At 42.9% G+C, this 27,578-nt stretch overlaps 2 protein-coding genes across 16 annotated transcripts in view; one reads left to right on the top strand and one right to left on the bottom strand.

Moving 5' to 3' along the window:
- Nucleotides 1–27,578, top strand: part of GTF3C6 (general transcription factor IIIC subunit 6) — a 1,097,326-nt gene that overhangs the window by 696,703 nt on the left and 373,045 nt on the right. The window lies entirely within an intron of this gene.
- CDK19 (cyclin dependent kinase 19) overlaps nucleotides 11,402–27,578 on the bottom strand; it is a 217,127-nt gene continuing 200,950 nt past the window's right edge. For all 15 annotated transcript variants that reach the window (XM_050789065.1, XM_050789070.1, XM_050789081.1 and 12 more), the window contains one exon: nucleotides 11,402–16,101. In XM_050789065.1, the coding sequence (XP_050645022.1) occupies nucleotides 15,970–16,101 (132 nt within the window). In that variant the 3' untranslated portion in view covers nucleotides 11,402–15,969. The remainder of the gene's footprint in view (nucleotides 16,102–27,578) is intronic.

The raw sequence follows: 27,578 nt of genomic DNA, 5'->3' as shown, positions 1-27,578 counted from the left end.
GCTAATGGCATTAAATAAGTCTCTGACTGGTTAAACTCCCCATATCTGAATGATTTTGACTGCTAATATCAGAAAATCTAAATAAAATTTATTTTTAAACTAAGGTCATTTATAATCTCACAGAAAAGAAATCCAGAGATAGGGCAGTTCCAGGGCTGATTAGATCACGAATTTGATGCTGTTCTTAAGAATCCCAGCTCTTTCCACCTTTGTTCTCGTTGGTTCTTGTGTTTCAGCTTGGCCTTTGAGGCTAGCTCCCTTCACGGCCCTGACATGGCTGCCACAGTTCCTAGCTCATTTACAAATGTCCACAGGTAGAAAAGGGAATTTTGGTGTCTTGGTTATCTTTTTAAGCTGAAACAAATCCTACTAGAACCCCCCTCCCAGAAGATTTTCCCTCCAATTTTATTGGCCAGAATTATATTACATTCCCTGTGATATGGTTAGGAGGCTTGCCCCCTGTAAATCTCATGTTGAAGCGACCCTCAATGTTGGAGATGGGGGAGCCTAGTGGGAAGTGTTTGGGTGATGGGGGTGGATCCATCATGAATGGCTTAGTGCGCTCCCCATGGAAATTAGTTCACACAAGAGCTGGTTGTTTAAAGAGCCTTGGACACCTCCTCCTTTCTCTCCCTCTCTCTCCCTAGTCATGTGACACAACTGCTCCCCTTTCACCCTCTGCCATGATTGAAAGCTTCCTGAGACCTCACCAGAAGCGGATGCCAGTGCTATGCTTCTTGTACAGTCTGCAGAACCGTGAGAGAGATAGTTTGGCTCTGTGTCCCCACCCAAATCTCATATCAAATTGTAATCCCTATGTGTTGAGGGAGGACCTGGTAGGAGGTGATTGGGTCATGGGGACGGTTTCCCCTATGCTGTTCTCATGATAGTGAGGGAGTTCTCATGAGATCTCAGGGTTTAAATGTGGCATTTCCCCCTGTACTCTCTCTCTCTCTCCTGCTGCCTTGTGAAGAAGGCAACTGCTTCCCCTTCCACCATGATTGTAAGTTTCCTGAGGCGTCCCCAGTCATGCAGAACTATAAGTCAGTTAAACCTCTTTTGTTTATAAACTACCCAGTCTCAGATAGTGTCTTTATAGCAGTGTGAAAATGTACTAATACAGTGAGCCAAAATAAACCTCTTTTCTTTATAAATTAACCAGTCTCAGGTGTTTTCTAAGAGCAATGCAAATGGACTAACACACCATGCTTAAACCAATAGCTTGGCAAAGAAAACAAGATGCTACAGTTTGAATGTCCTCTCCAAAACTCACGCTGACATTTAATTGCCATTGTGATAATATTAAGAGATGGGTTGGCTGGGCGTGGGATTATAGGCTCACGTCTATAATCCCAGCACTTTGGGAGACCGAGGCAGGCAGATCATGAGGTCAGGAGATGGAGACCATCCTGGCTAACACAGTGAAACCCCGTCTCTACTAAAAATACAAAAAAATTAGCCGGGCGTGGTGGCAGGTGCCTGTAGTCCCAGCTACTCAGGAGGCTGAGGCAGGAGAATGGCGTGAACCTGGGAGACGGAGTTTGCAGTGAGCTGAGATCGCACCACTGCACTCCAGCCTGGGTGACAGAGCGAGACTCCATTTCAAAAAAAATATATATATATATATGAGATGGGACCTTTAAGGGGTGATCAGATTATGAGGGCTCTGACTTCATGAATGGACTAATGCCATCTTCACAGGAGTGGGTTAGTTATGGCAGGAGTGGGCTCTTGATAAAAGGATGAGTTCACCCTGTTTCCTCTGTCTCACGCACTCTTCCCCTCTTTGGCCATGTGATGCCTTCTATGATGTCATGATATAGCAAGAAGGCCCTCACCAAACGTGGCCATTTGATTGTGAACTTCCTATCCTTTAGAACCATGAGCCAAGTAAATTACCCAGACTGCGCTATTTTACCATAGCACAGAAAATGGACTATGACAGAGTTCAGTGTATTTGGTTAGGTCCAATCAGTATTTATCTGGAGCTGAGGGAGGGGCCCACCCTCCTCAGAAGGACATGGCCACTCTGGGCAGAGTGAACAAATCAAGCTTCTGAGAGCAAGGAGGAAGCAAAGGATGGCTGGGCAGGAGGCAACAACAGCATCTGTTGCAACCAGGGATTTCCAAATTGCTTCATCAGAGCATTCTTTGGAGGTACAAGAAAAAAACAGTTCTTTGGCGAGGTAAGCTTAGGAAGGTTGCACTATATCACCTTCCCGGAAATTCACAACGTTATCCGCATATTAAAGGCTTGGCCAGGCACCATGGCTCATGCCTATAATCCCAGGATTTTGGGAGGCTGAAACGGGCGGATCACTTGACCTCAGGAGTTCAAGACCAGCCTGGACAACGTGGTGAAACCCCATCTCTACAAAAAAATAAAAATTAGCTGGGTGTGGTGGCATGTGCCTGTAGTCACAGCTACTCGGGAAGCTGAGGTGGGAGGATCACTTGAGCCTGGTGGGCAGAGGTTGCAGGGAACCAAGATCATATCAGTATACTCCAGCCTGCATAACAGAGCAAGACTCTGTCTCAAACAAAACAAAACAAAACAAAACAAAAAGGCTCTGATGAAGCCCTGTTCTTTTTATTTGTTTGTTTTGAAATGGGTCTTGCTCTGTTACCTAGGCTAGAGTGCAGTGGTGCCATCACAACTCACTGCAGCCTTGACTTCTAGGCTCAAAGGATCCTCCTGCCTCAGCCTTCAGAGTAGCTGGGACTACAGGCATGAACCACCATGCCTGGTTAATTTTTTTTTTAACTTTTTGTAAAAATGGGGTCTTGCTTTGGTCAGGCTGGTCTCAAAACTCCTGGGTTCAAGCAATCCTCCCAGGTCAGTCTCCTAAAGTATTGGGATTACAGGTGTGAGCCACCGTGCTGGCCTGGTCCTGTTCTTTTTAGTGGTGTTAACCCACAATTTTCCAGATGTATTTGGCCATGTAATCTTTTGTTTGTGAAAAATCTATGAACAAGATGATAAAAGTAGTGTTTCATGAAACATTCACTTGTGACACACTAGGATGGATAGAATATTTGTTTGGCTTTCTGAACAATATTTTAAGTTGGATTTACACGTTAATAAGTTTTATGTGCAGATGCATTGATAAGGAGGATTTTAGGTAGTTTTAACTTGAAATGTTTTGCTGATTTTTAAAACAGTGTAAAATGTTGCAGAATCCATTTGCTGCTTTCTCTAAATTAGAAAGGGTGTGGTGGCCGTGGCAGGCTGGAGATTGGCTTGTTTGCTGAAACTAGATCTGGTGAAAAGATCTAGATTATAGATCCATTGTTTTTATTCCTTAGCCTTGGGAGTAAACAAAAGTTCATTCTGTTGGCCAGGGCAAGTTCCAGATAAGATGTTCAGCCTTTTTATTATTTTTTTCCCACAGAACATAGGGACAGGAACAATACAAAGAGCCTGTCAAAAGCCACGTAGTATGTAAACCACCCCAAGGGCAATGGAACGGTTGATGGTTTCCAACAGTGAGGTTACATGGCCTGTGTAGATTAGCAACCAATTAGAAAAATTTCAATTTAGGAAGTTATTCCATACGCCCAATCTTAATTTTCTATAGCTCACTTAAACAATGTAATTGGACATTCATTATATGTACAGGGCCCTGGGGAGATTCAAAGGTGAACAAAAACAGAAATATGGTACTTGCTCTAACAAGTACACTATTTAGTTCATGTCAAGATACAAGCCTAAATGTTAAATGATAATAGAACAATTAAATAATGCAGGGCAATCTTACGAGAAAAGTCACCAGGCAGTTTTAAGACTACATGAGGCTGGGTGTAGTGGCTCACATCTGTAATCTCAGCACTTTGGGAGGCTGAGGTGGGCAGATCCCTTGAGGTCAGGAGTTTGAAACCAGCCTGGCCAATATAGTGAAATTCCATCTCTACCAAAAATATAAAAATTAGCCAGGCCTGGTGGTGGGCGCCTGTAATCTCAGCTACTGGGGAGCCTGAGACATGAGAATCATTTGAACCTGGGTGGGGGTGGAGGTTGCAGTGAGCCAAGATTGTGTCACTGCTGAGTCAAGATTGTGTCACTGCACGCCAGCCTGGGTGATGGAGCGAGATTCTGTCTCAAAAAAAAAAAAAAAAAAAAAGACTACATGAAACACACACAAGAATTTCTGCTTCAAAACCTATGTTTCCTCATTCAGAACTTGCTAGAAAAAAAAACAAAAACAAAAACATATTACAATCGTAGGAGAATTTTTCATACAATTTAGTTGGTAGAAGCCTCCACTTGGCCTATAATTATTTTTTGAATCATCTTGTTCAAGTTCCTATTAAGCAAATAAGTAATTATATATGAAAATATGTATATGCATATATTACAATTAATGCTAAGCTCCTTGTTCAGCTCAAAAAAGCTTTTATATATATAGTATGAGCAGAAAAGCAAATACAAATCTATTTCTTGCCTATATGAAAGTATGTGTGGATTTTTTTAAGCCATTGGAAAATTGAGAAAGTGCTTTTTAGAAGATGTTTAGATATGTGGGTAGAATTGAAATGCCCGTGGTTAGAAAAACTTAGAAAGTTTCTACAGATTCTCTAGGGAGAAATATGCCTTTGGGTTTTCTGGATCCACCTCTTCTCCCTTTTCCACTTGCATTCGAACCTTCTCTTTCCTTCGCCCTGCTCCACTGGGATGATGCTTCCCAGCAGTTTCTCCTACGGGCAGGACTTTGGAAGGGAGCCCTGTCTTATTGGTTTGGAGCTTATGGACCTTGACTGCTCCAACTCCATCAGGCCTCACCGAGTGGCACTTACCAGCTAACTGGAATCTGAGAGCTCCTACTCCTACCCACTCATGCACTAGGGGCTGCTGTAATCAGAAGGACTCCTCTTGCTATCTACTTGCAGATGGATGATCTCTTTTCCTCTCAAAATTCACAAGTTATTTTTGTTCCTGGCTGTCTTTCTCATATAAATGGTACAAAAGTATTGGCAACTGAGAAGTTTTGTGAATCTCTAGGCCATGCCTTATAAGATATGATCACTTAGGAGTTGGAAGTACAGATGGTAATTTATGAGAACCACAGTGTAGAAATAGAGGAATTATGTTCTCTTTAGAATCTCAGATGCAGGTGGAACCAGACTAGCTGGGTGGCTTCTTTTTAATGTTGCAATTGAATGTCCAGACAAGATAGTTGCTTATTGGTAGAACCACAGCTATAAATGGCATAGAAATACAATTTAGTGAACTTTTCCTTGCTGATGTAGGAGGAACAAAAGGAGGTGATGGGCGATGTCACCAAAACACAACGAAAGAGTGCCTCATTGTTTCAAGAGTTTTGTTAATGAAGCCAGGCCCTAGTGCTTATTGGACAGCCCGGTGCTTGTTAGATAGACCACCGCGTGTGGGAATGCCTCCAGGCACGAGGAGTGGTGCCCTTCTTGGCATTCACTCATGCAAAATGGCTAACCCAGTCATCTCACAGATGTCATCCTTTGTCAAAAGAGTGATCATCAAATGAAGGAGATAACGAACATTAAACTTTGTATTTCTACCAGAATCACAGATTCAAACGCATAAGTTGGAGAGGAAACTGCAAACCAAAGGAAATCACATTTATTGAGAATCTACTTTGGGGCAGGCACTCTGGTCAGCACTCATCTCGTTTATTCTTTAAACTCTGAGGTAAATAATATTTTTGGCATTTGACAAAAACTAAAACAAGATCACAGAGGTTCAGTAGCTTATCTAAGGTCACACAGCTCAGAGCCCTGTGTATAGAAGGGCTGGGCATCAAGCTTAAGTTTGCCTTGTCTCCAAAACCCGTATAATTTTTGTCATGCTGTGTTGATACAGCTGAGGCAGAGGTGAATATCACAACTCAATCATTACTAGAAAGCATAAGTAGAAACCATCCCTGTGAGATTTAAGCAGCTCAATGTTTATGGTCTTTTCTGCAATGTGGGAAAAATACAATGGGAAATGCCATGAAATCAACTGATAGGAGCCCTGGGTAAATCAACTGTTTTCTGTTCTTGGTCATAAGAAAGGTAACAACCCTGAAAAAAAATGTTGGGATCAGGGAGTAGTTTTCCCCAAATACTTGAGAGGTTATCCCTTGGTACTTTGGTTGGAATGTGTCCCTCAAATTTCATGTGTTGAAACTTAATCTCCAATGCAACAGTGTTGAGAGGTGAGATAAGAGGTGATTAGGTCATGAAGTCTCTGCTCTCATGAACGAATGCACTAATGTCTTTATTGTGGCCTGGGTTTGTTATCAAAGCAAATTCTGTTCCCTCTTGCTCTCTCGCACTCTCTGGCCTTTCTGCAGTCTGCCATGGGATGATGCAGCAAGAAGGCCCTTGTCAGATGCCAGCACCTTGATCTTGGACTTCCCAGCCTCCAGACTGTGAGAAATAAATTTCTTTCCTTTATAAATTACACAGTCTGTGATATTCTGTTATAGCAGCACAAAATGGACTAAGACACTTCAGATGACTACAAAACTCCTCTGCTCCTCTACCGATCATCCTCATTCATGTTCAGTAGCTGGCACCAGTAAGTACACAAAGATCTAAGAAAAATGTAAAATTTAGAAAAAGATTTTCATTGACAAAAGTTGAAGTAAAAAAGATGTTGTATTTTATGCTCAGCAAACAAAATGAGATTTTTGTATTTACGTAAGATAACCTATTTGCTTCTCCCTGCTCCCAAAGGCTAAGATTAATTGAGTGCTCAAGCACCCATAGTTGCCTGTCAAGGTTAGTAGTGTTAAAATTGAGAATCCTCAGTGGAGCCAGAGACTAGGAAGGGAAGGAGGCCCAAGCAGAGGCAGGAGAAGGGACAGAACCTGACTCTCTCATTAGAAGGAAGACCACATTTTTTTTTAAAGCACAAGACACTACTTTTTGCCAGTCAGATCGATTCATAATTTAAAGATTGCTCACAGTGAGTTTTGGCAAAGCCAAAGGATACAGGCATTCTCATACACTGTCAGTGGGGGTGTAATTAGTACGGTCATTTTGGAAAGTAATTTGGGAGAATATGTGAGAAGAGTACACGTAAGTCAGTGGTTCTTAAACTCCAGCATGCATCAGAATCACCTGGAGGCTCATTAAAGCAGATTGCTGAGTCCCACCCCCAGAGTTTTAGATTCAGCGGTTTAGAGTGGGGCCTGAGAAGATGTATTTCTAAAAAGTTCCCAGGTGATACTGATGCTGCTGGTCCAGGGAGAACACTTTGTGAACCTCTGGTAGAAATGGTTAGGAGGCTGGCTCTGATGCTTTTCAGCTGTGTGACTTATACAAGATATTTAACTTGTCTCAGTTATTTTTTTTTTATTTGTTAAAAATGGGGACAGGTTGGGCACAGTGACTCATGCTTGTAATCCCAAGAGTTTGGGAGGCTGAGGCAGGAGGATTGCTTGAGTCCGGGAGTTGAAGACCACCCTGGGCAACAAAGTGAGTACTATTTCTACAAACATTTTAAAAATTAGCCAGGCATAGTGGCACACACCTGCAGTCCCAGCTACTTTGGAGACTGAGATAGGAGGATAACTTGAGCCCAGGAGTTTGAAGTTGCAGTGAACCATGATCATCCCACTGCACTCCAGCCTGGGCAACAGGGGCAAGACCCCCATCTCTAAAAATAATAATAATAATAATAATAATAATAATAATAATAATTTAAAAATTTTAAAATGGGGACAACCTGGTCAATAGCAAGAACCCCATCTCTAAAAACAAAAAATAATTGAATTAAAATTCTAAGAAATGGGGATAATAATAGTGTCTACTTCATACACTTGTGAGAATGAAATGAATTAATCAAGTGCATGTCAGAAGTGCTCAATAAATGTTAGCTCCATAAATGTTATCATAATTAAAGGTGCTCATTGCCTTTCAGTTGGTAATTTCGTATCTTAGTATATATCTTATGAGAAATATTTATATTACAACGTAGATGAAGGCATTCCTTGCGTTGTGGCCTCATCATTCCAATCTCTGCCTCCACCTTACCATTGCCTTATGCTTCATGTTTATCCCAGGAATGAGTGCAAGGTTCTTCTAGCATTCAAAAATCAATGTGACTCATTACATTAACATCATAGAGGAGAAAAAAGTCATGACCATTTCATATGCAGAAAAGACATTTAACAAAAGTCAGCATCAGTTCATACTCCTATTAAAATAGGAATAGAAAATGGACATCTATGAAAAGCTTTTTTTTTTTTTTTTTTTTTTTTTTTTGATGGAGTCTCACCCTGTCACCCAGGCTGGAGTGCAATGGCACAATCTCGGCTCACTGCAACCTCCACCTCCTGGGTTCAAACGATTTTCCTGCCTCAGCCTCCCGAGTACCTGGGATTACAGGCACCTGCCACCACGCCCAGCCAATTTTTGTATTTTTAGTAGAGACAGGGTTTCACCATGCTGGCCAGGCTGGTCTCAAACTCCTGACCTTGTGATCCACCCGCCTCAGCCTCCTGAAGTGCTGGGATTACAGGTGTGAGCCACTGCGACCGGCCAAAAAACTTTTATCTAACACCATATCTAATGGTGAAATATGAAACACTTTCCCTCCAATATTCAGAACATTACAAGGTATTCACTCACACCAATTCTTTCGATACTGTATTAGGAGTACTAGTCCATGCATTTAGGCAAATAATAATAATAATAATAATAAAAGTTATACAGATTGGAAAGGGAGAAGTACAAGTATCTTTTTTCACAGATGACATGTTTGTGTATGTAGAAAACTAAAGGAATCCTTCCTCACACACATATAAACACTTCTAGAACAGTGAATTTAGCAAGGTTGCAGGCTATAAAGGCAAAATGCAAAAAATGATTGTGTTTCTATTTACTGGCAACAAATAAATAGAAAATGAAATTTTAAAAGTACCATTTCTAGTAGCATTGACCTCTAGGAATAAATTTAACAAAAGATCTGCAGACCTCTACACTGGAATTTGCAAAACATTGCTGAGAAACACTGAAGAAGACCTAACTAAATAGAGAGATACATCATGTTCATAGACCACGAAACTCTGTGTTATTAAGATACCAGTTTTCTCCAAGTTGATTTATAGATTCAAGGAAATTCCAATCAAAACATAGCAGGTTTTATTTATAGAAACTGACAAGCTGATTTTAAAATGTATATGGAAATGTGTAGAATCTAGAGTAACCAAAATAGTCCTGCAAAGAAAAACAAAGTTGTAAGGCTTACCCTACCTTGTTTTAAGACTTATTTTAAAATTCCAATACTTAAAATAGTGAGGCCAGACGTGGTGGTTCATGGTTGTAATCCCAGCACTTTGGGAGGCCGAGGCAAAAGGTTCACTTGAGCCCAGGAGTTTCAAATTAGGCTGAGCAACATGGCAAGACTTCATCTCTACAAAAAAAAAAAATAAAATTAGCTGGGTGTGGTGGCATATGCCTGTAGTCCCAGCTACTTGGGACGCTGAGGTGAGAGGATCACTTGAGCCTGGGAAGTTGAGGCTGCAGTGAGCTGTGATCACACCACTGCACTCCAGCCTGGGCAACAGAGTAAGAACTTGTCTCAATAATAATAATAATGATAGTGGCTTAGAATGGACAACAGTTAAATGGAACCGAATAAGAAGTCCGCAAATAGATTCAAACACATACAGTCAATTGATTTTTCAATAAAGACACAGCAGCACTTTTTGAAAAAACGTATGCCGCAAAGAATGTGCTGAAGAGATACATTTTGATGTTTTAAGTCAACATTTTCATTTTTTTCCCCAATACTATATTCTCTCATTTAGAGAAATGAAATTTCCTTTTAGGTTTGTATGTTGCTTGTCCAAGCTGGTTTCCTATTGCCTACTAGATAAAATGATGCTATGCAAGGCTTTAAAATGCTTACCTTTAGGTAGCCAAAAGAAAGATGGCTTCTGGCTGAGTGCAGTGGCTCAGACGTGTAATCCTAGCACTTTGAGAGGCCGAGGTGGGCAGATTGCCTGAGCTCAGGAGTTGGAGACCACCCTGGGGGCAACGTGGTGAAACCCTGTCTCTACTAAAATACAAAAAATTAGCCGGGCTTGGTGGTGCATGCCTGTAGTCCCAGCTACTTGGGAGGCTGAGGCAGGAGAATTGCTTGAACCCAGGAGGCAGAGGTTGCAGTGAACCAAGATTGTACCACTGCACTCCAGCCTAGGTCACAGAGTGAGACTCTATCTCAAAAAAAAAAAAAAAAGGAAAAATAAAAGCAAGCAAGCCAGGCATAGTGGCCTGCGCCTGAGAGGCTGAGGAAGGAGGATCCAGCGAGGCCAGGAGTTTGAGGCCACAGAGTGTTATGATCACATGTGTGAATAGCCACTGCACTCCAGCCTGGACAATACAGACCCCGTCTATTCAAAAGAAAAAAAAAGTGACACCTGTTTCTAGTATTTTTATTGTTCACAGAACAAAATTATGTTCATCCTTATCCATATACAAATATTACATGACCCAGGAATTCTATGCAAGTGTACAAGTGATGCTATGACTTACCATATTAAGCATCTGCTCTGTGTTGGGTATCTTGACAGCTGCTGGGAAAGAGAGGAATAAAACTCAGGCCCTATCGACAAGAATTTACAGTCTGCTAAGGTGATGGATATGACCTTTCCAGTTCTCCCAGGAGTGGTAAAGGGTTTGTCTCGTCGTCTGCTTTCTCTTACCCAGATGGCTGGTGAGAAAGGCAGCTGAGGCCAAAGAACAGTTTTCCAGGAGAAGATCTATCCTACAAATAGCACAGCACTGAGTATAAAATTCGTGCCAAAAAGAGAAGCAGCCAAGTGGGATGTGATTATTTTAAATAGATATGAAAGCTCTGTATTTATGCCACTTAAACATTGTTCAATTCACTCTGTGATGCCTTTGGATAGTGGAGCAACAACCATAGAAGACTCATCAAATGAATTATAGAAGGAGCAGCCAGGTACCACAGAGTGCCCTTATAAAACAAAAAACTCCCAATCCAACCCCATCCACAAATGCTTATTAGTCTTTTTCTAAAAATAATTCTAATTTACTTTTTTTGAAAAAGATGTTTCTCCTGAAGATGTAAAAAACCTGCAATTTTACTTACGAGGTACCTGTAAGCCTTGCTTGCTTTGCAGTATTATGACATCATAGCATCCTGAACAAAATAACATATTGGAACTCACAGAAGGACTTCGTATCTCTGCAGGACAAGTGTAATTATAAAAGCTTCTAGGCACACAGATAAAATTTTAACACTAGATGGGGTCTCACTATGTTGCCCAGTCAGGTCTCAAACTCCTGGCCTGAGGCAACCCTTCCTCCTTAGCCTCCCAAAGTGCTGGGATTACAGGCATAAGCCACTGCACCCAGCCACTAAACCTTATTATAAGAGTTTTTTACATTTAAAAAATCCACACGGAAGCAAAGTCAATTAAATTTTATTTCAACCAAGAATATAAAATAAATGCAATGTAATTTATTTTAGTTTTAACAGTCATTTCAAAAAGGAAGTCAGGTCAACTCAAAAGCAGGAAACCCTCGCTCCAAAGCAGTAGCTCGTCCTGCACTCCATGGAGCAGGCCTTGTTGGGGCGCAGCGGCTCTAAGCACAAACCTCGCAGTGGAGCACGAAAAGCTACAGTCATCTCTATAATCATATAAAGGGGGATGCGTGCAGAAAATGACTGAAAAAAGACACAAGAACAGGTACACTTCACAAATAGGAATTATAGGAATATACAAACTAGGCAGTTTAGAAAGGATATACTACATAACATATATAAAAAGTACTTTAAATTGTTGTTAAAAAGGACACCTTCAGTCCAGATTTTGTGTAATACTTTTAGTGTCTACACAGACAAATCTTTAAAAAAATTAAATAGTATTAATTTACTAAATATTTAGGAGATAACAGTGCATTAAGGGTTGTTTTTTTTTCATATAATACATACATATCACCCCTTTGCAGTGATAGCATAGAAGAGTAAGTATGGCCTTAGGTACAACACATTTTTAAAAATCCTAAAACAATGAACTTTGTTATAAGATATTTGTGACTATTCTTGAGGATTATGGGGACCTAACTGCTATGTTTTATATAAAATATTACTTGTACTTGAATCCTTCAAGCCTCTGTTGGTCTAACTGCCATTTCACGGCCTTTCTCTACTCTCTAGGAAGACATCACCACAGAGTTTTGGATTTGTAATTTCCATCTAATTATTCCTTCATTGTAGTTTCTGCTGCATAAATTTACTCAAAAGCACATCAAGTTGCATGTCTTATTCTCCAACTATTTTTTTCTTTTCTTTTACCTTTAGCAGAGAAAACAGCATCATTTTAGAGGCATAGAGAACAAGTAGCAGTTGCTTTACCAGGAATGAGGCAGCACACATAGGTAAATGTCATCCCTTTCCATTCTTAAGAGTCCATTATGTTCGTAAGAGCAAAAGAGTAGTGCAGAAGGCCAAAATTCTAAGTACTAAAGTTTCAAAACCACACAGATACAAAAATATACATAAATCCTTGGTCTTTGTATGTCATTGCATGATCTACTTCATCACAAGGATTGTTTCAGCCTGCCCTGCTGCCAAAGCTACCTTATCTTGAGCTCCTCTGCCCTGCAACACTTGAATTCCTTTCACAAACACACACCTCCCCAGAAAGCTAACTCTGAAACTGGTTTGTAACATGGAGAGCAGAAAGCCTTCACTTGGATTCATTCCTTCCTGTCAGTAACCCCTCCTATTTTGGGTGTTCCCATAGGCTGAGGGAGGCCCCTCCTGCACCCTTGGGGAACATAACGGTATCTAATAAATTTCAAAGAGAAATGCAGTCATTTGGGGACCACAAAGGTAAAGTTTGCCCTCAAAAAGCTTCACAGGTCTTCTTAGAGGTCCCACGGTTTGAGGGCCCTTACATGTGTTAAAAAGGCTTTGTTCCCAGCCGGGCGCAGTGGCTCACACCTGTAATCCCAGCACTTTGGGAGGCCGAGGCAGGTGGATCACCTGAGGTCAGGAGTTCAAGACGAGCCTGACCAAGAGGGTGAAACCACGTCTCTACTAAAAATACAAAAATTCGTCAGACGTGTTGGTGCATGCCTGTAGTCCCAGCTACTCGGGAGACTGAGGCAGGAGAATCACTTGAACCTGGAAGGCAGAGGTTGGAGTGAGCCAAGATCACACCACTGCACTCCAGCCTGGGTGACAGAGTGACACTCCGTTTCAAAAAAAAAAAAAGGCTTTGTTCCCCTTTAAAGAGAAAGAAAATGATCCAAAATTATTCCTAAGGGTAAAGGGAATCAGTGGGTAGCACTAACCCTGAGGCAAGGAAAGAGGAGAAAAGAGCCAGTACCAGTGCAGGGATAGGAACCCAGTCATGTGTGGAATGGAGATTTCTGGCTATGTCCTGGAGGATATTGTATACTGGGAGCAACTGACGAAATCCCCTTACAGTTTATATTTCAGTTCTGCCAGTAAAAGTCATTATACACAAGGAAAGCAGGGTAGTTCTGCGAATGTATAAGCATAAGAACTATAACAATGCTGCTTATAAAGTATTAAGGGGCATAGTATTTTGGTTTACATATCTATTTGGGTTTGTCTTCTTTTATTAAAGGTAATCTCCCTTGAGAGCAGGAACAGAGCTTCTATTTTCCTTGCAATTTCCTACAACCACTTAGGAGAGTATGTTCTGCCTACAAGGACCACCCAATTGTTGTTAAAAGGCTGATGTGAACATTTCAAAGATACATCGATGCCTTTTGTGATATTTAATCACTGGCTTTCTCTAAGGTAGACTGACATAGAAACCCTTCCATAATATTATTTACAGAACAGATTTGGGGATAGTAACTACCCAAGTGGGTTTAGAAGTAAACAAAAAGACCTTCATATTATAAGACAGTTTCACTTATAAGTCAATCACATGGCACAGACATCCCAGGAGGGCTTACTGTCACAGAACAGATCACAAGCTCCTTAAGGACAGAAGTATGCCCTGTCCTCTGTGTTCTCCACCCAGCAGGGCACTGGGCACACAGTGAGGGTGCAGTGAGCATCTGATGACCAACAGCTCTGGACAGTGAGGTTTTAGGGCACACGATAAAACTGCATATAGGCAGCTACATTATGCAGAGGGCTGCTAATTTCTTATTTTAAAAAATGGAAGGGGTAAAACAGCAGGAGACTGTCAGAAACTCCTTCCAATGGAGCATGTAACCTGCTTCATCTTCAGTCTTGATGAGTGTCACTATGCAGACTTCATTATTATTAGTGAGCATTATTATGCTGAGATCAGTAAGGTCCTGGCTGGCTACAGTATCACATCAATAGTGCAAAATGTATACTGGCTTCTGTCTAATCTTATTTTACTTGTGTATGGACCCAGAGTATCATAACCAGGTAGATAAGTTCACAAAGAATAGTTTTTAAAAATGCATATAATTTGCATATACAATAATCAGCTATTTCTTCTAGCTCAAGAAAACATTTAAAACAAGGCTGGTGCTGCTAGTAGCATTCAGAAGAACACAAATTTTTTGCCCCTGACATTACAATGGGAACTCTAAGTCTTTACATTTCCTTTTGACTCTGGGGAGTGAGGGGCTCCTTAAAGCAGCTAAGAAAGAACTCAGCCACTAATTCATAGAAAATGGAAATGCAAATAATTCACGTTGTCTAGTAGAGAGTCTTATACTATCTGCCCATAGTTTTTAGGCACAATTATTAAGTTTTCTCCTAGGGGCAAAAGAAATCATTCAGTGCAATGAAAAGATTCTTGATAGAATTAAGTTTCAGTAACAACAGCAAAATTATGCATACATAATACATACTTTAAACATGAATAAAACCTAAATTTTTAACATGCTTTAAAAATAGTCACTCTATGTCTAATGCAAATACGAATGGAGAACACTGCTCTTTATTTTAAAAGCAGATTAATTTGCAGGCTTCTACTTGAGTACCCTTGATTATAATAAGTAAGAAAGTTGCTCACGCAGACCCAGATGTGAAGAAACCAATGGTTCTTTAGAGAAGCCGACTTTATGTACAATACACAATAAAAACTTTTCCTTCAAAGGGAAGTAACACGTCTTTTGATCAAAATTACTCCTTAAAGAAATCCTAGTGCAGTTGATACTCTCTTCAGCGTTTTGGTGTGGGCCATCGAGACTGTATTTCATCAAAGCTCTTGAAACCCTTTTTAAGGTAGACTTAGCTACATGAAGGTTAAAATTATAATTCTCAATTACTGAATGCTATTTAGAATAAGATGATGCTAGGAACTAAGTTCCATATGAATGATTATATAAAAATTACCACATACTTCAGTTCTTCATAGCATAAAGCATAGTAACTGCAAAGATCTAGGCAGTTTTTGGTTGTAGGTTTCCTCTGTCCCACCACTTGTCTTTTTATTAGACCTTCCCTGAAACTAGATAAATAAGAACGTAATAGTAAAGTACTTTGGGACAGTAACGGTTTCTGTTTAAGACTTCCATGAGCAGAACAGTTATTGTCTGTGAAAACGTAGTGCTTTAAAAGGTGCATTTTTACCTGTGTTGCTAAATCAGTTCATGAAGTATAAAACTATACACCACTGGAATCCTGTTTCTAAAACATTAAAATCCTATTAAAAGAGCTTTGAAAAGATAAACCATAGTGATTGCTACAGCATGAGAAAGGTGCACCAGGAAATCCTTCAAAAAAATGCTGAAGGTTACAGAAGTGCTGGGATTAGATCAGACGCTTTATCAGAGAAGTCACAATGGAACACATGCAGGGAAGGGGTGCTGGGGAAACTTCACAAGAATCTTCTTTAAGTCAATAAAGAAGAGATATCAGTCCTGCAAAATGCTCAGTATATAAGGTTTTCCTCCCACGTGTGTGAGTTTTAAATGGCATCATAGTTTGCATCTTTTTGGTTCTTTTTAATGCAGACATATTGCTGGAGTCTGTGCTCTGGGCTGGGCTGGCCCAAGGGGAGCTTGTCAGTACCGGTGGGCCTGGTGAGATGCGTGGTACTGTGAGCTCTGCTGAGACGAGGAAGAGTAGCCAAGTGTGCTCTGGGACTGAGAGGATCCCTGAACGTTGCTTTGGTAATTCAGGCGAGAACTGGAGTGCTAGGAGAAGGAAACAGGAAAAGGGAATTACTAATGGAGGAAGAGAATAACTCAAGATGCTAATCACAGTAGGATAGAGATATAAGCCGTTTTCATCATTAGGCTCCTGGTTCAAACCCACATAGCTGACAGCTAACTTAAGCTGTTAACACATTTTGGTTATTTGAAATGACAGTCTGCCACCACTGTAACCACACATTCTAGCAGGCATGAAGTTTGGCTGGATTTCTGTGGGAGATAAGCTACACTGGAAAGAAAGGAAGAGGGGAAATTTCAGCAGACCCATTTCTCTTTATTCCAATTCTGGGGTGTTAGTTAATAACTGAGATGTGCAAACAAGAATAATCAATTTGGCGTACTGAAATCAACAGTATTCATAATGTATACTGACATGGTATTATTTTTCCCATTATAAACTGTTTGGGTGAGGGAGAAAGGACAAGATGGAGGAAGGTGAACAAGAAGGCACAATCCATGTTGCTTCCGGGTTCTTCCTCACCAACTTTCCCGTGCGCAGGCAAATGCAGCCCACGCCCGGGAAGATGCAGATCAACCGAGCACGTGCCAGGTGACGTCAATCCGAAGAGATCGAAACTTACCCGGCCACACCTATGGAGACGCCCCTATCACGCCCTTATCCCGCCCACTGCCCTCCCCCTTCCAGTACCAATGCATAAAAGTCCGCGGCTGGCAGGAGCCGGCGTGACTTCTTCGGCCCCCGCATTCGTGGACCGGAGAACCTCACCCGAGAGCGCTGGTGCGACTTCCCTGGCCCCCTACACCTGAGGACCAGAGAACCTCGCCCGAGAGTGTGTGCATATTTGCAATAAAAGACTGCCACTTTCTTACGTACTTTGGCCTCATGTTTAATTATTTAGCTCTCCTAAATTAAATTAAATTAAACAAAACAGCTGGTGCCGAAACCCGACCCGGGAAGAGACCCTTCCTCAACATCCCCTAGGGGTCTGAGGAACCTCCTCCCCAGCGAACCGGCTCCCAACCCAACCAGCCACCAACACCGAACAAGTGTTCCAGCTTTCCACTGGTGCCGCTCTGAGCATTTCTTCTTCGGTGAGTACTCCCCTTTGTTAACCATCTCCGTCCGTTTCCATGTCCTTGGCCTGGAGTCGTGCGCACGCCCAAGGACGTAGCCACCCTGTGGCGCAGTGAGGCCTTCAACCCGGACACGTCCGTCTTGAAGTTCCTCAATTCTCCGTTAGTGGCTCCAGGAGCCCCCGGTCTCTAGCAGCGGCAAAGGACACTTTGCCACTGCGTGAGGTCGGTTTCCATTTCTGGTGGTTAAACAATGGGAACCTCACAATCCAAAATCCCTAGGAACACCCCCTTAAGGTGTCTCCTCCAAAACTTGGAAGCCTTACATTTAGCTCAAGATTTAAAACGAAAGCGGCTAATTTTCCTCTCCACTGTGGCATGGCCGCAGTATAAATTAGACAACCAGTCTCAATGGCCACCAGACGGCACACTTGACTATAACATTCTATTAGATCTCTCTAATTTCTGCCAAAGGCTTGGAAAGTGGTCAGAGATTATCTATGTCCAAGGCTTTTAGGACTTGCGCTCTCGCCCAGACCTGTGTGCCCAGTGTTCAATGGCCCAGGTCTTGTTAGCTAAAACCCAGCCCTCGGCCCCCACACCACAAGCGGAGGAAGATTCTACTTCCATCTCAGATGGGGCCGACGTTCCCGACCTACCAACCCCCTCCCTATGCTCCTCCTACCGCCCCTCCCTCACCCACTCCTCTTACCTCTCCCATTTCCGCCCACACTCGCTCCAAGACCGCGGTAGCGGCCCCCACTAGTCAGCCCTCTACCAGTCAGCCTGCCCCAACCCCCTCTACCAGTCAGCCTGTCTTAACCTACCCTACTGGTCAGTCTGTTCCAACCTCCCCTGCTAGTTTGTTGGCCCCCCTCCAAGAAGTTGCTGGAGCTGAGGGCGTGGTTAGAGTCCACGTCTCCTTTTCCCTGGCTGACCTTTCCAAAATTGAAGAACGACTCGGCGACTTTTCAGCCAACCCCACCCAATATTCCAAAGAGTTTCGATACCTAGGCCAGGCATATGACCTTACCTGGCATGACTTACATGTCATTCTTACTTCCACTCTTAACCCAGAGGAAAGGGAGCGCATTCTTGCAGCCGCCAGGCAGCATGCAGACCAGTTACACTTAACTGACCCTGCCAGCCCAGTAGGCGAACAAGCTGTCCCATCTACAGATCCTGAATGGGACTACCAACCTCAACAACCCGGGCATCGCAGAAGAGACCTTATGATACAATGCCTCTTAGCTGGCATGCAGGCAGCCTCTAACAAAATAGTAAATTTTAATAAGTTACGGGAGGTTATTCAATACTCAGAGGAAAATCCTGCCTCCTTTTTAAATCGCCTTACAGAGGCACTTGTCCAATTTACCCGACTGGATCCTACCTCTCTGGCAGGAGCTACTGTCCTTGCCAGTTATTTTATTTCCCAGTCGGCCCCTGACATCCGAAAAAAAAATTTAAAAAGATAGAGGATGGACCTCAAACCCCCATTCAGGACTTAGTCAAGCTAGCTTTCAAAGTTTTTAACTCTAGAGAAGAAACAGCTGAGGCTCTTCGACAAGCCAGAGTAGAACAGAAGGCCGCCCTTCAGGCACAAGCTTTAGTGGCTGCCCTCCAACCTGCGTTGCCCACTTTGCCGGCAGGGAAAACCAAAGATAAGTCTCTTAAGGGCTCCTGCTATAAATGTGGAGACCCAGGACACTGGGCAAACCAGTGTCCCCAGGCCAAGCTGGCCACTCCGTCTGGTCCATGCTTTAAGTGTGGCACAACTGGGCATTGGGCAAAAAGGTGTCCAAATCCTCGCCTGCCTACCATGCCGTGCCCAACCTGCCAACAGGAAGGACATTGGAAGTCTGATTGCCCCGCCAGCAGGGCAGGCATTGCGCCTCAACGTGGTGCCTCTCCTCAAAGGCCGGAAGGCTCCTTCCAGCTCCTACACCTGGATGACGACTGACGGTGACTACACTCGGAGACCCCAGTCACCCTCGCCGACCCTAGGGTAACTCTACAGATAGCGGGTAAGCCAATTTCTTTTCTCATCAATACAGAGGCTACCTATTCTATTTTGCCAACCTATGGAGGTCCTAGCCAGCCATCCACTATCTCAGTAGTTGGGGTAGATGGTAAACCGTCTAACCCTCGCCAGACCCCAATGTTAACTTACTGCCCGGACTATGCATGCTTTGCCCACTCTTTCTTCATCATGCCCTCTTGTCCCACCCCCCTCTTGGGACGAGACATCTTAACCTAACTCAAAACATCTATTCCCCTTCCCTTTCTCCAGGTGACCAGGTTCTACTCAAGGATCAACACCCTCCTCAAATTCTCCTGCTTTCTCACTATTCTCCATCTCAACTTAACTGAATTTCCCCTCATAGACCCTCTAGAAACCTTCCTTCCCGACCCTTTCCCCGACCACTGGGTTTCCCGACTTTTTACTCTCATAGAAGACCTAGCTTGGCAAGGTGCCCTTTATGATTTCAGCAATGTTGAACTTACCCTCTACACCTTTGTTACCACTATTATGGTTCACTCTAATTATTCCTGCTAGCCTTACTAATCCTAAATTTGTATGGAGATTTTCTGTAACTGAAACCTGGTCTACTGACAACCAGGCTCACTCACAAATGCAAGGTACTGCAGATTGCTCCCCCCAGGGCTGCCAAGCTGCCCTCCTCCTTAACTTTCACCTGAGTTCTGTCGGCAACTACGACCGCCCAGTCATATGTTTCTTGTACGACCAAACTGAATATAAGTGTAAATATGACTGGCAAGAGACCAACCTGGGGTGTCCTTACAACTATTGCAACATGCATGAGATAGGTTTAATGGGTGCAAATGGCATTTGCATCCCCAATGATCGACCTTTTGTAAGAAACAGAACATCAGGAGGATACATTCTTAATATTAAGGATCCCTGGGACCCCCGGTAGGCTCAGAGAGTTAAAGGTGGACTATATGCAACATCTTGGTCCTCATATCCCACCGCAACCCTCCAAATAGAGTATACGTGCAACAAGTACACCTCCCTAAAAGTAAACAAGTACATCTTCCTAAGAGTGTACAGGCCCTACAAAATTTAACCTCTGTTGTAAAATCTCATGAACAGAAAATACAGAAGCTGTTAAGCCCCCCAAGTCCCCCTAACAAGGAGGACCCATTCTCATGGCTAACACTTATTCGCAGGGACTTAACCTAACCCAGGCTGCTGGAGTAAGGAACCTCTCCCACTGCTTCCTTTGCGCTGCACTCGGAAAAGCTCCCTTAGTGGCAGTCCCGCTACCAACCGCTTTCAGTATCACCACCGACTCTACCAGCTCCTCTCGAGCAACATCCTTGCCTCAAGTCCCATTATACCGTAATCCACAGAGTCAAACCCTTCCTTTTTGCTTCTCTACTCCTAACTCTTCGTGGTGGGATTGCACTCAAGCTCCCAGCAGGACCCAGACGGCCCCCGTTGGAGGCTACTTTTGGTGTAATTATCGGGGTTTCCCTAGCATCGTCCCTAGTAGCCTCAGGACTTGGAACAGGGGCCCTCACCCACTCGATTCAATCTACACAGACCCTCTCCAGTCAGGTCCAGGCAGCCATAGAGGCTTCAGCTGAAAGCTTAGCCTCTTTACAACATCAGATTACCTCAGTGGCCCAGGTAGCAGCACAAAATAGACGGGCATTAGATCTTCTTACTGCTGAAAAAGGAGGAACGTGCCTCTTCCTAGGAGAGGAGTGTTGCTACCACGTAAATGAATCAGGCCTGGTTGACACCAATGTCCAAACATTAAACAAAATCAAAAAGGAGCTTCAACAATTTAACGCCCCTTAACCCCCGGGCCACCGGTATGGCTGCTGCCTGTAGTACAGCAGATGCTTCCATTCCTAATTCCCATACTAATCCTCTGTCTTATGTTATGTCTTGCTCCCATTCTAATAAAATTTCTCCAAGCCAAGGTCCAAGAGATCACCCAAGTCACCTTCAACCAAATGCTCCTGCATCCCTACACCCAACTGCCAACCTCAGACCCTAACTATGCCCCTCAACAGCAGGAAGCAGCCAGACAGACAACGGCGCCCCAAATTCTTATAATCAGTAAGAGGTTGGACTGTTTGGGTGAGGGAGAAAGGACAAGATGGAGGAAGGTGAACAAGAAGGCACAATCCATGTTGCTTCCGCGTTCTTCCTCACCAACTTTCCCGTGCGTGGGAAAATGCAGCCCGCGCCCAGGAAGATGCAGATCAACCGAGCATGCACCAGGTGACGTCAATCCGAAGAAACTGAAACTTACCCAGCCACGCCTATGGAGACGCCCCTATCACGCCCTTATCCCGCCCACTGCCCCCCCCTTCCAGTACCAATGCATAAAAGTCCACCGCCGGCAGGAGCTAGCGTGACTTCTTCGGCCCCCGCATTCGTGGACCGGAGAACCTCACCCAAGAGCGCCAGCGCGACTTCCCTGGCCCCCCACACCTGAGGACCAGAGAACCTCGCCTGAGAGTGTGCGCATATTTGCAATAAAAGACTGCCACTTTCTTATGTACTTTGGCCTCATGTTTAATTATTTAGCTCTCCTAAATTAAATTAAATTAAATTAAACATAAACAACAAAGCTGTGATTAAGAAACCATTATTTTAAAGCAAAGGGTTCTCAGAGGTAGAAGCTAGGGGCATCAGGAGTTCTACCTACAGGACAAAGTAAGGCAAGGTTAGCTGGGGTGTGGCAGCAACATGGGTTTTATAAACTTCAGGTAACATTTAGAATAGAGCAATTGTCATATATGATTGTCCTCAAGAGAAGACAAAAAATGCATTTCAATTCAATGTATTTTTATTACATTAAATGAAACCTTCATCTTCATAGTACCTAAGGCAAATATAAAAAAAAAATGTGTAAAAGGAAAAATCATCTATAGAATAAGAACAGTATGTAAGAGATAAGCAAAGCTGGAAGTAGTATCTTTGGCTATATTCAGAAGGCTGGTTTTTCTTGTGAGCAAAGTGGGAAAGAATATATGTAATAAATAATATATGTAACTGAAACTTCCTTAGCAAAAATGAAACAGTGAGAAAATTATGACAGTGAAAGAGATCTGATCTAACCAACTCCATCTTGCCTTTAACCTCCAAACTGTTCTTGGTCATTCCTGGGCATGGGCCAAGCTAACTTTGGGAGAAATTTAGTTTATAGTTTAAATGACAACAGCCCATCCCAAAACTAAACTGCCTTTATAAAACTACTAAAAGGCCACAAGTTTAGGATTATGAGAAAGGCCTGAATTCTGCTAAGATGAAGGTGTAGTTAAACAATTACCAGTCATTGTTCTGGAGGTCAACTGGCTACTCCCCAATTACTCCTGTAAATAACATCACTATTGTCAGCCTTTTCAGATGTTTTTTCAGACTTTTGCATTTCAGATGACTCCACCCAGACTGAGACTCATGACTCTCCCAATCCTGTGGCCTCCACCCAGCAGTGGAGGAAGGCCATTTTTCATACCCCTTTCATTGCATCCCCAACCAAGCAGCAGTATTCATCCCTAGACCCCTGCCCACCAGAGTATCTTTGAAAAATCCTAGCCTCCAAATTTTTGAGGAGGCTGATAATAAAACTCTGATGTCCCATTTAGCTGGCCCTATGTGTATTAAACTCTTTCTCTATTGAAATTCCCGTCTTGATAAATTGGCTCTATCTGGGCAGCGGGCAAGAAGAACCTGTCGGGCAGTTACACTTTGAGTTAAAAATGTAAATGATCTTGAGGTGGCACTGGGGTTTAGGAAAGAACAGATCAGCAAGGTCCTCCTGTTCAGTGCTCAAAGGCTGCCAAACTGGACTTGGAACATCTGGTCCAAAATAACAGGGCACTAAGGTAGTTTTGGTTAAAAACAACTCAGTTTTGGCTGGGCACAGTGGCTCACACCTGTAATCCCAGCACTTTGGGAGGCTGAGCGGGGCAGATCACCTGAGGTCAGGAGTTCAAGACCAGTCTGGCCAACATGGTGAAACCCCATCTCCACTAAAAATATAAAAATTAGCCGGGCGTGGTGGTGGGTCCCTATAGTTCTAGCTACTCAGGAGGCTGAGGCAGGAGAATCGCTTGAACCCAGGAGGCAGAGGTTGTAGTGAGTCAAGATTGGCACCACTGCACTCCAGCCTGGGTGACAAAGGGAGACTCCATCTCAAAAAAAAAAAAAAAAAAAAACCAAAACAAACAAAAAAAACACCTTAGTTTTGCTCCTTCCTAAGTTACACAACTGAATAGTTATGTTGGTTACAGAAGTCTTTAAAAATTCCAGATTTTAATTACATGTTTTATTTTGAAGTTTATTATGAAAAATGTTATTTCAACTCACGTTATTTGGGGCAATTTTGCCATAAAATATAATGTAAACATGTAAGAACCTAATGTGCTGTTACATAGCTTTTTTAATGACAAGGGGTTTTTTAGACAGAAAATAAGCCAATGTTCTGCTTTTCAAAGTGCTAACTGTACTTGCTTACAATACATTGATGAAGCAGCCCAAAGCCTTGAAACTCTACTAATGGAACTGTTGGGGTGCAGAAAACAATACCCCAAAATGAAGGCCTCAGGAGCAAAAGTTTTTCTCTGACCTTTTTGTGCCCTCTTGTCTCACAGTCCCATTCTCCCCAGAGCCAGCCATAGAATTTAGAATTCCCCTTCCCTAAAGCAGGCCATAGAAACCAGAACCCCACTTCCCCAACACCAGCTGTGAAACCTAAAAATATTACTCTAACTTCCCCCCACCTTTCTGTGTAAAAACTGGCCGTAAAAAATGGTCTGGCACACCTTGTCTGACTGTAGGTCATGAGACTCCTGTTCCAGAGGGGTCCTGCCCCACACCCGCAGGCAGGAATGCGTGCTCAGTGAGGCCAACAGGAATCCAGACAGGCCGTGCTGGGTTTCCCTGCTCAGTCTATTAGTATCAGATCATACCCTTTCTGTCCAATCATGTTTCTACATGGCTGTCCACACTCTGTTGACCCTAAACCATAAAAAAATGGACAATTTCTGGCCGGGCACAGTGGCTCATGTCTGTAATCCCAATACTTTAGGAGGCCAAGAAAGGTGGATGACTTGAGGTCAGGAGTTTGAGACTAGCCTGACCAACATGGCGAAACCCTGTCTTTACTTTTAAAAAATATACACAAACACAAACACACATACACACGCACACAAATTAGCCAGGAGTGGTGGTGAGTGCCTGTAGTCTCAGCTACTCGGGAGGCTGAGGCATAAGAATCACTTGAACCCGGGAGGTGGGGGTTGTAGTGAGCCAAGATCGTGTAACTGCACTCCAGCCTGGGCGACACAGTGAGACTCTGTCTCAAAAAAAAAAAAACCAAACAAACAAACAAACAAAAACGACTACATGCAACACACTTTGAATTTCTGCTTCAAAACCTAGGACATCATTATATGCCCATTAACATACTAAATCACACACTCACCAGCGCCATGACAGTTCCGAGAACACCCATATTTGGCATAAAAATGGGTGGCACCACAGTTCCAAGAAATCTCCACCATTTTCCAGAAATTTTCATGAATATTCCACCCTTTGGTTAAAGAAACCCGTAAAGATAGAAACCCAAACCAGACTGCATGACTCTCTATTTATTTATTTTTTTGAGATGGAGTCTCACTCTGTCACCCAGGCTGGAGTGCAGTGGCGCGATCTTGGCTCACTGCAACCTCTGCCTTCCAGGTTCAAGCAATTCTCCTGCTTCAGCCTCCCAAGTAGCCGGGATTACAGGCTTGCACCACCACAACTGGCTAATTTTTATATTTTTAGGAGAGACGAGGTTTTGCCATGTTGGCCAGGATGGTCTTGAACTCCTGACCTCAGGTGATCTACCCACCTCGGCCTCCCAAAGTGTTGGGATTACAGGCATGAGCCACTGTCCCCTGCCAGATTCTCTCTTGAGTATACCCACACTCCCCTTTCTTGAGTCGTGTACTTTTCTCTCTGCAATAAATCTCCATACTTTTGCTATTTTTGACTCATCCTTTAATTCCTTTTCCCGATGGTGTTAGGAGCCTGGACACAGGGGGGCATTGAGGTCCCACCAGCATTTGGGGACCTCCCTCAGCCCGCTGGTATCAAGTTTGTATGCCTTTCTGTCCTGGTAAGTAAGCAGTAAGGAGGAAGGGGCTCCAGGCTGGGAAAAACAATGAACAATTGTTCTGAGACACTGCTAGTCACAAACAACTGGTGGGCACGATGACCTCATTTGGCACACAGCTCCCTCCCGCAAGACCCTGTAAACTTCCTTCCAGCCCCTGCTCTTTGCAGACAGCCCCTCCTCTGCTGTGCTGTCTGTTGCAACAACATGTTTTCATACCTTCTGTAATAAATCTGCCTTTCTTTACCCAGAACTGTCTTGTCAAAAAAACCTTGACTGCCTGAGACACTGGCCCTAGCTAGTCGCACCCATGATATTTTCTCCAATTAACCTGCCTTTTGTGAGCTGATTTTTCAGCAAACTTGCAGAGGGTGAAAAGAAAGTTTTTCCCGTGGCTCCTAGATGGTAGTATGAGTTGCAAGTTCTGTGTAATGGGACACCTGGCTGCTCCTCATGCCAGCCTCTCCAATTAAATAGTTGAGGTATCTATTCATTTAATAGATATGTTGGAAGGTTTATTATTTTTTTCCACAGACATCAGGACCCAGCTATGAAAGGTTTATTTTTAAGTAAACAGAACAATATGGACATAGAAAAGCATTTCAAAGAATGTTTGAATTTGGAAAAAAAAAAAAAGAAATACAGTAATCTGTCTATAATTGACTATAATTGGGTGACAAAGACTCTTTCCTTTGACAAAAGCTGTAGTCAGGCTCCTCTCGGGAGGTCAAGGTTTTCACCAAGAGGGTTTTGGGTAAGAAAGGCAGGTTTATTACAGAAGGTCTGAGAACATGGTGTTGCCTGGGGCAGCACAGTAGGGGAGGGGCTGTCTGCAAAGGCGCTGTAGGGAGGTTTTACAGGGTAGTGTTGGATGGAGCTATGTGAGGCTTCTGCTTGACTAGGCCTGACCTTGGGCTTTCCTCTGTCTTTGGAGAATCCTGTTAGAGCAAGAATCTTGCTAAGTTGGCTTGGCAAAAATCCCCCACCTTTAAGAGCTTATCACCCAGGCCTCCCTTCAGAGCAGGGTGGGGATCAGTAACTTTCCATCCACTGATCCCCACCCTGCTCTTTGGTTATACATCTCCACTTGTCATGTGGGAGTCTGAATTGAGTCCAGTCTTCCTCCCCAACTGCCAGCCCCTCTTGCAGTGGTCCCTCTATGCACTGCCGTGGCCCCGCCTCGAATAAAGTCTGCCTTACCAACTTTAACAAGTGTTTAGGCAAATTATTATTTTTTAACACAGGTTAGTATAATTCAATCAGAGACACAAAGATGAACCAGTATATAGTATTTGCTGCTCATATAACTGGCGGGGCGGGGGAGACAGATTTTATAACAAAATTCAAATATGCTCGTGCTACTACCCAGCTGGCAAGCTGTTTTTAGTAGATCAAACTGAAGCCTCAATTTGTTTAATTGGAACCAAGTGGAAGTATTGTGTACTCTTCTGCTTGCAGGGATATTCTGAAGAGAAGTTTTTCAGAGAAGTAGTTGTGTGGAAACACATTAGTTTGTTGAGCTCTTCAAAATGGAAAGGCAGTTTATGCAGCTATTTGTATGTCTTTCTTGTTAAAGTTCCTCTTTATTGCAGTTCCTTATCAGTGAGTTTATGGTTCCCTTGCCAGAGGTTTTGTTTCCTATTATCTCTATCCTATGCACTCATCTGCAAGAGTTCCCAGAGGGACTGTGGTTCCAAACTTAAAACCAACAAACAAAAAAACCAACAACAAAAAAAACAACAACTTAAGTTTTCCCTTCTTCCTAGATGTTTTCTTAACTTGTTACTACCTTGAAAAAAACGTTTTTTCCAAAATTTCCTATGGTTATCACAACGGGTATTTTTACCTCTCTCCAAATACCAATCCTTAGACTTAGCTCCTCTAATTTCCTGAATTAGTACTGCAATTGGTGTTCTCTTTTTATCTGCATAACAAAAAGTATTTTCTAGTCTCAAAATTATTTCTAAAGAGACTTAACAGTTATTTCAGAGAAGCCTCAGTCTTAGCCCCCTTCTCTTCTTTATCTATGTAGCTACTTCCTCCCAGGAAGAGCATATCTTTCTGAAGAATGCAATTAATTTTGTCCAAAGTAAGACACCACTCCCTTCCCCTTTTCAATTGCTTATCTATGTATCTTTTTCGGATATGCCAAAACTGCTAAGGCAGCTGTAAGGGTAAAATGATGAAATTTTTTTTAAGGATGGGGGCACTGGCCTCCCTACCTTCCTCTCCTCAGGGTGTCAGGATAAACAAATCAGAATATGAGATATTTTACAATTA

The sequence above is a fragment of the Macaca thibetana genome, chromosome 4 (genome assembly GCF_024542745.1).
Source record: "Macaca thibetana thibetana isolate TM-01 chromosome 4, ASM2454274v1, whole genome shotgun sequence".
Lineage (NCBI taxonomy): Eukaryota > Metazoa > Chordata > Mammalia > Primates > Cercopithecidae > Macaca > Macaca thibetana.
Note: the sequence above shows the minus strand (reverse complement) of the source record. Positions and strands in the feature narration are given on the sequence as shown.